The following is a 13,698-nucleotide window of genomic DNA, read 5'->3' as shown; positions in this document are numbered from 1 at the left end:
AGGGTTTCACCATGTTAGCCAAGATGGTCTCTATCTCCTGACCTCGTGATCCGCCCACCTCAGCCTTCCAAAGTGCTGGGATTACAGGCGTGAGCCACCACACCCATCCCAGGTTTTTATATGTGTCAGTTGTAATATAAGAACCAAGGCACCATAAACTCCAACTATAAAATTTGCTTGTTATTAATACACAAAGAAAGTGAATATTAAGAGATGAAGTCTGAGACAAGAAAATAAAAAAAGTAATTATGTTTGGTTTTATTTATACATGCCATTTTTACACAAAATAGTGCCAAAATTTAATGTCACATTCAAACTTTAAAATTCATTGAAGCAAATCTCTGTTTACAGATGCCATGATATTATATGGAGAATACCCCCAATGACTTCACCAAAAAACCATTAAAATTAATAAACAAGTTCAGTACAGTTTCAAGATATAAAATCAATATACAAAAATCAGTGATGTTTCTATACACCAATAGTGAATTGTCTGAAAAGAAAGCAAAAAAGCAATTTCACTTACAAAAGCTCCAAAAAAAAAAAAAAAAAAAACCAGAATGCCTAGTAATAAATTTAACCAAGAATGTGAAAGATCTCTGCAATGAAAACCAAAAAACATTGAGGAGAGAAACTGAAGAAGACAAATAAATCTCATGTTCATGGATCAGAAGAAATAATATTGTTAAAATGTCCATACAATGTACACTTCCGCACCTACAGATTCAGTGCAATCGCTATCAAAATATCAATGACAGGTGGGGCGTGGTGGCTCACGCCTGTAATCCCAGCACTTTGGGAGGCCAAGGCGGGTGAATCACCTGAGGTCAGGAGTTCAAGACCAGCCTGACCAACATGGTGAAACCCCATCTCTACCAAAAATACAAAAATTAGCTTGGTGTGGTGGCACATGCCTGTAATCCCAGCTACTGGGGGAGCTGAGGAAGAACAATCACTTGAACCCGGGAAGTGGAGGTTGCAGTGAGCCGAGATCACGCCTTTGCACTCCAGCCTGGGTGACAGAGTAAGACTCCGCCTCAAAAAAACAAAAAACAAATCAAAACAAAAAACAAACAAACCAAAACAAAAAACCAATGACAATCTTCCCAAAGTGAGAAAAAAAAATCCTAAAATTTATGTGCAACCACAGAAGGCCCCAAATTACCCAAGCAATCTTGAGCAAAAATAACAAGATTGGAAACATCACATGACCTGACTTCAAAATATACCAAAAGACTTGAGTAACCAAAACAGCATGGTAAATGGAATAAAAATAGACACATAGACTAATGAACTGAATAGAGAGCCCAGAAATAAATCCCTGCATCTACGGCCCACTAATTTTTGACAATGGTGCCAAGTATAGACAATGGGGAAAGGACAGCCTTTTCAATAAATGGTACTGGGTAAACTGCATATCCACATGCAGAACAATGAAACTAGACTCTTATTTCTCACCATATACAAAAATCAACTCAAAATTGATTAAAGACTTAAACATAAGACTTGAAATGAAACTACTAACAGAAAACATAGGGGAAAAGCTCTTTGACATTGGCCTAGGTGAGGATTTTTTTTTTTTTTATAAAGCCTCAAAAGTCTGAGGAACAAAAACAAATATAGACAAATAGGATTACATCAAACTAAAAAGCTTCTGCATAGCAAAGGGAACAATCAATAGAGCAAAGAGGCAACCTATAGAATGGGAGAAAATATTTGAAAACTCTACTTCTAATAAAGGGTTAATATCCAAAATATATAAGAAACTCAACATCAACAACAAAAGTAAACCCATCAAAAAATGAGCAAAAGACTTGAGTAGATATTTCTCAAAAGAAGACATACAAATGGCCAACAGATATATGAAAAAAAAGATGCTCAGCATCAGAAATAATCAGGGAAAGGCAAATCAAGATGACAGAAATTTTCACCTCATTCCAATTAGAATGACTACTGTCAAAAAATCAAAAGATAACAAGTGTTGGTGAGGATGTGGAGAAAAGAGAAATTTTACACTCTGCTGGTGGGAATATAAACGAGCACAGCCATTTTGGAAAATATTAATAGTTCGGAGTTTCCTCAAAAAATAAAAATAGAACTACCGTAAGATCCAGCAATCCCACTACTGTGTATACATCCAAAGGAAATGAAATAGGTACTTCAAAGAGATATCTGCACTCCTATGTTTATTGTAGTACCATTCACAATAACCAAAATATGGAATCAACCTAAATGTTCATCAATGGATAAATGGATTTAAAAAGTACTATCACAAGGGAATACTATTCAGTCATAAAACAATAAAATACTGTCATTTCCAGGAACATGGATGAACCTGGACGACATTATGTTAAGTAAAATAAGTCAGGCATGGGAAGACAGATAGCACGTGATCTCACTCACATGTGGCATCTAAAAAGTTGTTCTCGTGGAAGTAGACAGTGGAATAGTAGTTGCCAGAAGATGGGGAGGTCAGGGAACAAGTGGGGATAGGAGAGATTGGCCAATAGGTGCAAAGTTACAGTTAAACAGGAGGATAAGTTCTGGTGTTCTGTTGAACAGCAGGATGACTAGAGTTAACAACAATGTATTATTATGTTCCAGAGAGAAGTTTTTGAATGTTCTCATTACAAGCAAATGACAAATGTTATCAGAAATTGACTTTTTAAATGTGAGACTATAATAGGACCTGATAATATCTTCTAATTAATGAATACAGGAAAATCACCTTGATTTACACTAAAAGAGACAATATTAAACAAAGGTATATTATTGGGAAATTCTCTAAAATGCTCAATGATGGCTTTAAAAATAGGATAACTTCAGGAGGCCGAGGTGGGCAAATCACGAGGTCAGGAGTTTGAGACCAGCCTGGCCAACATAGTGAAACCCTGTCTCTACTAAAAATACAAAAAAAAATTAGCCAGACGTGGTGGCAGGTGCCTGTAGTCCCAGCTACTTGGGAGGCTGAGGCAGGAGAATCACCTGAACCTGGGAGGCAGAGGTTGCAATGAGCCAAGATCATGCCACTACACTACACTGCAGCCTGGGTGACAGAGTAAGACTCCGTCTCAAGAAAAAAAGAAAAAAGAACGGAGAATTTGTTTAAATATTCTCCTATTTGAAAATATAATTTCTTAATACTTTTGAGTTCAAACAATGGAAATAAAGAGATTTGGTCACCAATTTAAAAACTAGTTTGTCTGTGTAATTACAATTTCTTTTCTCTCTGAGTGTAAACAAAATATTTAGAATCAGTTTATTGCTTGTAATGTGTCATCATTTCTCTCTTTCTTTTTTTTTCTCACCCATTTAATTTGTTTACTCTTTTTTCCCCTGTGTTTCCAGCAACATAGGAGGATTTAGAAACAATACTATCTTGGGCAGGGGGAGATGATGGCAAATGGATGAAAAACTGGCTTCTTGTCTTTTGGTGGTTACTATAGCAATAATCATGATGGGAGATTTTTAGCCGCAAATGGTTTCTATAACAACATGATAGGGTGCTTTAGAAATAGACCTGAGGTAAACAGATTCTTTAAGGGCCTCTTAACCCCTTTTATCCCACAGGATTAGCATTCTCTTGGAGGATGAATATTAGTTGGCTTATTTGATGAAAGGCTTAAAATCTTGCTTTTGTTTTGTAAAGATTAAATGGTTAATTATTCTATGAAGACCTGGCCTTAGCCAATCAGCTCTTAGGCTCCTTCACTTCAGGAAATAATTGATAGCATCCCTACTTTATTTCTGCACAGGAAATTCAAATAGTCTTAAAAATACGTAGTATTCACCAAAAATTGGAAAATGGTAAATAGTCCTCCTAAGAAAGTATGTTCACTCTGACATAGATCACTCAAGGGCTCTTGCTTTACTAATACTTCATATACACTATGATTTCACCTATTGGGCTCCCTGACAGGTGGAGCTTTTCCTACTCTAACTAATGAAGTCTGAATACTCATCCTTTATTAGGCTATTCAGTGTGCTCCAGAATAGACCTGGTCCCTATTTGACTTATAATTCACTAGGTATTACATGGGGAAGTTTAGTAATTGTTTTGAATTTATTAAATTTTAGTATAAAAACTGACATAGAAAAAAGCAAAGACCTCCATTTCATACATAAGCATCCTTCAGGAGCCCTTATAAGTGAAAGATCAAGGGGAATTTATGACAGGACTGTGGTACAGGAGTAGTTGGTGGTAGGCAGGAAATAATTTTTCAAGAGAAAGAAAGATGGAAGGCTTAAATTTAGTTAAGTAGTTAAACAGAGGAAGATGGGGATCAAGTTTGCTTGGTTGACTTTGATAGTGAGTTATTGATTATCTACTCTATGCTGTACACTACAGGTATATACAATGTTGAATAGTATATGGGATTTATTTTAAAAACTAAATTATCATATCAAGTAAAGCACTCTTATTAAACTATTAATTAAATTAATTGATTTGAAATGGCCATATATTTGCAAGAATGATTTCATTTACGGTATGATGTCTCATGCAGTTTCTACAGTAGAGCTATCCTTATACTTTTATTCTTTTCTATTCAGTTAAGCCGCCAATTCAAAATATCAGATATTCTCTTTCAAATCTCAGAAGGATGTCAGCAACCATGCATCTCCTTCTCTCTGATTTCAAACAGTACAAGCTATTCTCATTTCCCTGGTGTTTTGTGCTCAGCAATGAAGCCTCAGGATTCATTACATAATCACTTGCCATAGCCTTCTGGGATAGAGTTTGCCAAATGGATCCCTGGGAGATCAAGACCCATTCTCCATGTGTGCCATAGGGCTATGCACATGAGCTGAGGCATGTCTGTATTCACCAAGGCCCTGCTCAGAACAGCATGTGCCAGAATACACTGGGCAAGGAGCCATTCATAAACTCTTGAAAAATCTGATCCAGACCAAAGGCACAATGGCATTGTAGTTGTTGTGCTCATTGCCATGGGGCTTTTAGCTGAATAAAAAGAAAATAAAAAATGTATTCATGATGACTTCCAAGTTATCCAGTAACCACAGTAACCTGGGTTTTCCCCACATTTGGTCCACAACTTTGAGTCACCTGACAGAAACAAATCATTCTGTCTTTGTTCAAGCATAGTGAGCCATAGAGTGAGTGAAACAAATTTCCCTGGGATAAAACCAATGAATCAGCAAAGCAAACAATCATCATATATTTATTTTACTATTAGAAGGTGATATTCAAAATGTTATCAAAACCAAATACATACCTCATACATACAGGCATACCAAAAAGCATATATTATAGTTCCTGAACTTAAAGAATTTGTTTGCTAATTGTAAGGACAAGTCTTCATATATGGCTTGAAGAACACTTCAGGTTGCGTATAGATAAGTGTTCAATTGTATCCTAACAATAATAAATTCTGTGGCTGCTCAGGCCAGGAGCTCAAAGAGTATGTAAAAATATGAGGAGGATTAATGGGAAAAGCACACCTTGCACTGGACTTCTAACAATTTGAATATACATCACAGTTAAACTCTCAGAAAGTATTTTGAGATATTTTTATTCATGGCTACTATGAGAAGAATGTCATAAAGAAGATAATTTAAATTCTGGAGGAATAATGTCTTACAACCACACATTATTTTTCTAGACTTTAGTTCTCTGTACAAAAATGTGAGAAAACTGTTGAGAGCTGCACTATCCAATACAGTAGCCATTAATCACATATGGCTTTTGAGCACTTGAAATGTGACTAGGATTAAGTGTGCTAGAAGTGTAAAATACACAGAGGATTTCAAAGGCTTAATGTTAAAAAGTGTAAATATTTCATTAATAATTTTTACACTGGCCAGGTACGGTGGCTCACGCCTATAATCCCAGCACGTTGGGGGGCTGAGGCAGACAGATCACTTGAAACCAGGAGTTCGAGACAAGCCCCATCTCTACTAAAAATAGAAAAAATTAGCTGGGCATGGTGGCACATCCCTGGAATCCCAGCTACTCAGGAGGCTGAGGCATGAGAATACCTTGAACCCAGGAGGCAGAGGTTGCAGTGAGCCAAGATTGCACCACTGCACTCCAGCCTGGGTGACAGAGTGAGACTCTGTCTCAAATAATAATAATAATAATAATAATAATAATAATTTTATACTAATTACATATTTAAATATAATGCTTTATATATTTGGTTAAATATTTAAAATTAATTTGCCTGTTTGTTTTTCATTGTTAACATGGTTACGGAAGACTTAACATTCCATACGTAGCTCACATTATACTTCCATTAGACAGCACTGGTATAGATGCTTGCTGTTGAAGTGTAGTATGTGGACCAACAGCATCAGTATTACTTAGGATCTTATCAGAAATGCCAAGTCTGAGGCTCCACTCCTCCTGACTCTGCAAGGTTAACAAGATCCTCAGCAGTTCATATGAACATTAATGTTTAGAAAATGCTGATCTAGATAATGTTTTAGATGTTTCTTTTTATGACTCTATCTTCCTTTTCATTTGGATTTTTTTCAAATAAATGTTTTAAAGTCTGGACATCCTGACCTAGCACATATTAGATGCATAACCTTGGGGAAGTTATTTGACATTCCTGAAACTCAATTCCATATTTATAAAATGGATATAATACCTCCAATCCCATAATTTTTCTATAGGGATTAAATGAAACACAAGAGTTATGAAAGGGACCAATGAATTGGAGATATTTTTATAGTATCAAAAATAACATTGAAAAATTAGATTATTCTAATTATTTTCATTTTTATATTGATTGCCAATACTATTTTGATGTACAGTGGAATGAACTAGAGTTTGAAGGGCTGTTTTCATTTATTTTACAAATGTCACTTTTTTAACATTAATTGTGTATAATAAAACTTAGCACACTGGTAAGTCTCTAGTAGAGATATTAAAACTTTTGGATCTGCTTTTAGAACAAAAGTGTTGTGCAGCTAAATTTTCCTGCACCATCATTGTATAATTGACATTGAAATTATTTCTGTTGATTGTTGATCAATTCTTCAAAACATGGCTTTATGGAGTGGGAAAAAACTTTTTCCTCTTTGTTAGAACATTTTTAGCTTTATTGTGAGAATTTCAATTTGTTAGAGGCAAAGAAACTAGTAAGATATATCTATTTCATAGTAAAAGGGGTCATTCAAAAGCCTGTCATTATTAAAATATACATAGATTATAATAAGGTCAGTGATTTCAGGCCTGATTAGCTTTAAATAAATGTAATGTCAAAGGAATATAATTAGATCCTCATTAAAATTTTTCATGTTTGACAGTAAAAATGACCTTCACAACTTGCATCATTTAGTCATGTTCTAAGGATGACAAAGGGCAGGGCATATTCTATGAGGTAAATGTGTATGATTGCAGCCTGAGGCACATGCATTTGGTCCCTTACCCTACCTAACCCTAACGCCCAAGACCTGATCCAAGCCAGACCCTGTGCTTAGGTGTGTAGGCTGTGTAAAGGAGGACCCAGAAGCTTTGATTCTCATGGGGATGCTTTGAGAGAAAAAGAAACCTTTGAGCCGGCAGGACCTGATTTCATCTGTGATGATGCTGATGATCAGAAATTATATACAAAAGCAAATAGCAATGTGCCTATCAGATACAGGGGATTTAAAATATGTTCACAGAAAACTTTCTCAGTGAGGCCACTGACCTTCTAAAGAGGAGCTAATAGTAGAATAGGGATACTAAAATACAGGTGATGCCAGTGAATTTTGGCCAAAACCAATCTTCTCACCTGGAGTAAGAAAGTCGTGTTTCAAGGAGTTTGCATGAGTATTAATTGTGGTTGATGACGATGGGAACCTGCCCTGATTATTAGGTATGATTCTCAGAGAATGTGTGCTGGTGCTAAGCTTGCATTTCTTAGAACCCCCAAAACTCTCTTTGCAATATTATATAGTTTCATTTTCTTGAACTTATTCATTTGTTAAATATGCATTTACTAAGCACCAACTATGTACATGGCACTCTGCTAGTCAATAGACAAGTAACAAGATATATGTACTTTGGACCCAGCATTGAAAGAAAAAGCAAATAATGTTTTTTAAAAAACTACTTTATGCTTGATTCTTATAAGGAACTTTATGTATGTTATCTCTTTTATTCCTGATAATAATAAGAACAAGGATGATTGATAATGCTCACTCTGTGCCAAGCCCTGTTAGGCATTTTATGTTCATTAATTTAACCCTTTATAACAACTCTATGAGATAGGTGCCATTTTTACAAAAATGGAAACTGAGGCACAGCGATGTTCTCTTGATAAAACTCATAGACTTAGTAAGTGGCAGAGCCAGGATTTAAACCCAGGCACCAAACTTCATGCACTTATCCACTATATATATGGCTCCACATCATTTTCCTTAGTCATCAGGACACTGAGGCTCAGTGGCAATGTTTTTTCTTAAAGTCACAGAGATGGTAAATACTAGAACCAAAATTTAAATCTCTGTCTACCATAAAAATGTCCTCTTCTCACTATATTAAATTGGCCTCAATTTAGTATTTAAGACCACATATACAGTAGGAATACAAAGGAAAAATGGTCTTAAAGGAGCCCGTCTACTTCTTATTTTAACTGCTCCATGTGGATTCTATCACACAGCACATCAAAGTAAGTGATTTAACCAATGATTTGTTCTGCTTGATTTTATCAAAAGAGGTCAAAGTAAGAATTTCACAGCAAGGCTTAAATGAGAATTCAGGTTTCCTTGCTCACTCATTCATTATTCAACAAATTTCTATTGACTGCCTTACCATGTGCAAGCCATTTTGGCTATGTCCTGATTAAAGATGTGCCCCTCCTGCACCGCCTCCCTCCCCACCCCAATCCTGGAACTAAATTTCATTCGCTGCAGAAAGCCAGGCTAAAGAGAATTCAGCAAAGCACTTTATTCTTATAAATTGGCATTCTTAGACCTGGAAATTTTGGCAGTTCTATCTCCAGTAGCATTGTTTATACCTTCTATTTCATTCTGATTACATTTCATTAGCAAAACATAGCAAATATTTATTAAATCGTCAGTCTTCTAGGTGAAACAATATAAGACACCATTCATTCGATTTTTTGGAAATATCAAATTTTATGTTCACAATTCCTCTATTCTACTCTGATTAGGTAAAATTAGGTTAAATATAGATAACTATAGAATTAAAATTTTAAAAACTGTGCCTTTACATGTTTGGAAAATTACTCAATTTTTTTCAAATAACGCCAACCATACATATTGAAAAAAACGTTACTCCATACCACAGGTGACATATTCTTTTCCTATCCCTAGCAGCGACTTCCCCAAGTCCCTGCCTGTCTCAACAGTTTGAGGAAAAAAACACCAGAAATATACGTGTTCCAAAACAATGAATAAATTCCCGAATAACTTTAAATATACTAGTGAGGATACATTGAGGAGTGTTTATCTAGCTAAATATGAGGCATATTAAAAATTGCTACTTTAACCCAGATATGAGCAATAATAGGAGTTCTATCTATGCCTCCTTCCGTTCCTTCTGCTGACAAAGTATACACTTAATTCTTGATGTTAATATCAGTTAAAATGAGATCTAGAGACAGATATAATTAGAGAGCTAGGGAGAGAATTAAGTTAGTAAATCTTAAGAAAAGGCTGAGTATACCGATGATAAGAGGATATTTAAATAGAATTTTGAAAAAGATCAAGGATCAATAATTATACATTTAAATATACATATATGTGTGCATATACATATGCACAGTTTTACATAAAGAAACTATTAAGGTAAGAGAGATGGCTTTGACAGTTAATACTCAAGAAATATTTACTGAGCACTTGTTATAAATAAATAGATATGGAGCACAATACAAAGATACAGCAGATGCTCTGAACAATTAAGTCCTTATCACAACTCAAATTCCATAGCTAGCATTTTGCTGAGCCAAGAATTTAAATGGTACTCGAAATTTATAGAGGCCGGGGACTGTGGCTCAAGCCTGTAATCCTAGCACTTTTGGAGGCCTGAATGGCTGAGGCGGGCAGGTTGCCTGAGCTCAGGAGATCGAGACCACCCTGGGGACAACATGGTGAAACCATCTCTACTAAAATACAAAAAATTAACCAGGCATGGTGGTGGGCTTCTGTCATCCCAGCTACTTGGGAGGCTGAGGCAGGAGAATCACTTGAGCCTGGGAGATGGAGGTTGCAGTGAGCCGAGATCATGCTACTGTACTCCAGCCTGGGCGACAGAGCAAGACTCTGTCTCAAAACAATAATAATAATAATAATAATAATAATAAATAATTTTAAAATGTATAATCAGATGTTAAGTATTTTCTTGCAAAAAGCAAGGGAGCTGGGGAACAGAACCTTTTTAATTCAATTTCATGATTATTTTTGTCCTATCCTGACCATTCCCAGGTAATTTATGGGATGGGCATAGTTGGCACCTTGAATTAGTCCATTGTTAGGCTTTCTATGTAAGGGTACACGTGTTTTTTTGTTTGTTTGTTTTCTTTCATTCTCTTACTTAAAATAAAATTCCTTCAGTGAAAATTATTAGTGACTTGTATCTTTTTAATTATTTTTATTGCTATGTTTTGTACTCGTTCAGTAAATTTTCTATTAAGAACTCAAAACTATTTCTCAACATCTTATAAAGGTAAGAGCTAGCATTTACCAAACACTTACGATGTGTCTGCAAAGCATTTAAATTTAGTGACTTAATTCTCACACACCAAAAAAAAAAAAAAAAAAACAAAAAAAACAGAAACCGAGGCTGGGAGAAGCAGAGCAGGCCTGGTACCTGTCTGTTGCCCCTTCCCACTGTATTATCCTGACTCGTTGGTAAATCTCCTATGATTGCTAAATAGAAAAGTCAATGAAAAGATCGATAATAAAAACCACTGAATACAACTTTCAGATTCTTGATTGATGATTTTAAATTAGAGAATTACCTGTTTCATAGAAAAGTGCAATAGAACTATCAAGGACAAAGGAATAAATACTACTAACAATAGAGAAATTAATATGCTCTTCCCTGAAAGTCTTGCACCTTGCACTGTTTCATTGCTCTAAATAAACATACTCGGCCTCATAATGAAACTAAATTACCAATATGGCTATTTTCCAAGTCAATTTAATTATTAGAAAATACATGCACACAGATGCATACACACACACACAAGAAATATACTTACTGTTATTTGGGTCTTCATCTTCCTTAAAACTAGTCAAATTTGTTTTTACTTCTCAGCAGACCAAAAAAACTTTATTTTAGCACTAGAAATACTTAATGCAAATATAGAAATAATTGCTTATAGTAACTATATAAAATATTTTCTTTTCTCTTGTGCAGAGGTTTTCAAATTGCTGGTCTCAAACCCCAGCTCCTTCGAGGTGTCTCTAGGGGATGCAGGAGACTGGTCTGACTGGGCTGCAAGGGGCCTTCCCCTGCTTCGACCTGAGCAGATCTACTTTCCAATTTTGAACACTGGGATTCCTCATGACATTTTCCTTGAAGGAATTCTGCTGCTCTTAAAAAGAGAAAAGAAAGGAAAAGAGGGAAAACAAAAGTCTGAAACTCACAGTGGTAGAACTTCTTAAAATAGCCAGTAGATGGCAAACTTTACTGCAAGGAAACAATTTTTCAGCCTATATAATTTGGTCTGAAAATAGCAATTAAACTCTACATCGGTAAAATTTACTATCCTGTATATAAGTCTTCTGTTAAATCAGGAAACAAAATTCTCTATGGGACTTTCTCTGGGAACTAAATTTCAATTATAATTTAAAATATCCTATAACTTTTTTCTGTGTCCATTTAAGTCTTGCTCTGAAGGTATTATCACTATGAAAATTATTGCATTGTTCACTGAAAGTACATACAATGTGCTAGGTATAGTAATGTAGATGACATAGTTTTTTCATTAGGATGCACCCAACTATGTATTTTATTAATGGGTTTGGTTGAGGCAGCACAAAGTTCACAAAGAAAGATTTTTAACTTTGTCCTCAATCATTTATAAATTTAATCTTGTTACTTTTTATTTCCTTGTAGATTCCTTTTGCAATAAAAACAACACCAGGTGCCTCTCAAATTCTTGCCAAAACAATTCTACGTGCAAAGATTTTTCAAAAGACAGTGATTGTTCTTGTTCAGACACAGCCAATAATTTTGACAAAGACTGTGATGACATGAAAGACCCTTGCTTCTCCAATCCCTGTCAAGGAAGTGCCACTTGTGTGAACACCCCAGGAGAAAGGAGCTTTCTGTGCAAATGTCCTCCTGGGTACAGTGGGACAATCTGTGAAACTACCATTGGTTCCTGTGGCAAGAACTCCTGCCAACATGGAGGTATTTGCCATCAGGACCCTATTTATCCTGTCTGCGTCTGCCCTGCTGGATATGCTGGAAGATTCTGTGAGATAGATCACGATGAGTGTGCTTCCAGCCCTTGCCAAAATGGGGCCATGTGCCAGGATGGAATTGATGGCTATTCCTGCTTCTGTGTCCCAGGATATCAAGGCAGACACTGCGACTTGGAAGTGGATGAATGTGCTTCAGATCCCTGCAAGAACGAGGCTACATGCCTCAATGAAATAGGAAGATATACTTGTATCTGTCCCCACAATTATTCTGGTAAGTGTGATCATATCTGAATCACAGATGGTGTAATTAGCTCTCTCTAAGTGGCAGAAGCAGAGGTGACATTTTATTTTTCATACAATCATTTATGAAAATGGCCAAGTTCTTGACAGGAATCAATCACTAGATAGAAATTCCCTAAAATATTGAAATTCCACTGAATGCACTGAATTCTAAGTGGTTGCCTGCTGTCACTGTTGCTGTTTTAAATGGAGCTTTACATGATTTAAAACTGAGATTCAGTCTAGAATGAGTGGGGTCCAAGAGAAGCTCAAGGGCAGTTCAGGTTTCCTCATCGGTGCACGTTCCTTTCATTCCAGTTCAAGCCTGCTTTCTAATCCCCAAAGCCTGGCACTGCAACCTTCTGGGAAGGCAGTTTGGAAGTTGATGGGTTTCTAGTGCTGACTTGAGTATTATCAACAGATCAGTGATAGCAAAGCTGATGGAGCATGGTATATCAGATAAACCACGATTTTTATTAAGAAAAAAAGCCTGTTCTTGTTTTATGCCTTAGAGCAAACAATTGTACCTCATATTTATCTATCTATTCTTTACAATGTTTCTGTTGATAGAATTTTATTTTAATAATAAAGTAACAAGTTGACAACTCATCATTACCAAGTTACATGCTATTCAGCCTCTTCACACTCAGTATTTATCCTCCCTATCCTTTTGAATCACTGTTACTGTTTTAGGTCAATTCTTCGCAATGGCCACATTTCTTGCTTTGCTTTTACTCTTTGGCTTTTCCATTTACTTGTAAGGGGATAACTTACCTGGTCTATGCTTTCTCACATGCATTCGTTCTAACTTCTGCTCACCACTTTCTTACAGTTCCTGACTCATATCTCTAAGACACCACTCACATTTTAATACCATGTTTTCCCTTAGCACTTGCCATTTTTCTACCTTCCTGAAATCCTTCCTGAGGTTTTCAGCTTTTAAACTTGCCTTCTTCTCCCAACACTTTCACACTTAGTTCTTTATTTTGTCATTCTTTTTCCAAGCGTTAAGCAATGTAACTATTTGGAAAATATTTCTCTTCAAAATTTGCACCAGAACCCTCCAACATC

General features: G+C 35.9%; 1 protein-coding gene across 4 annotated transcripts in view; it reads left to right on the top strand.

Annotated features, from left to right (window-relative positions):
* Positions 1–13,698, top strand: part of CRB1 (crumbs cell polarity complex component 1) — a 211,901-nt gene that overhangs the window by 48,499 nt on the left and 149,704 nt on the right. For all 4 annotated transcript variants that reach the window (XM_032137031.2, XM_032137029.2, XM_032137032.2 and 1 more), the window contains exon 2: positions 12,038–12,619. In XM_032137031.2, coding sequence (XP_031992922.1) covers positions 12,038–12,619 — 582 coding nt within the window. The remainder of the gene's footprint in view (positions 1–12,037; positions 12,620–13,698) is intronic.

Source organism: Hylobates moloch, unplaced genomic scaffold, assembly GCF_009828535.3.
Source record: "Hylobates moloch isolate HMO894 unplaced genomic scaffold, HMol_V3 SCAFFOLD_18, whole genome shotgun sequence".
Lineage (NCBI taxonomy): Eukaryota > Metazoa > Chordata > Mammalia > Primates > Hylobatidae > Hylobates > Hylobates moloch.
Note: the sequence above shows the minus strand (reverse complement) of the source record. Positions and strands in the feature narration are given on the sequence as shown.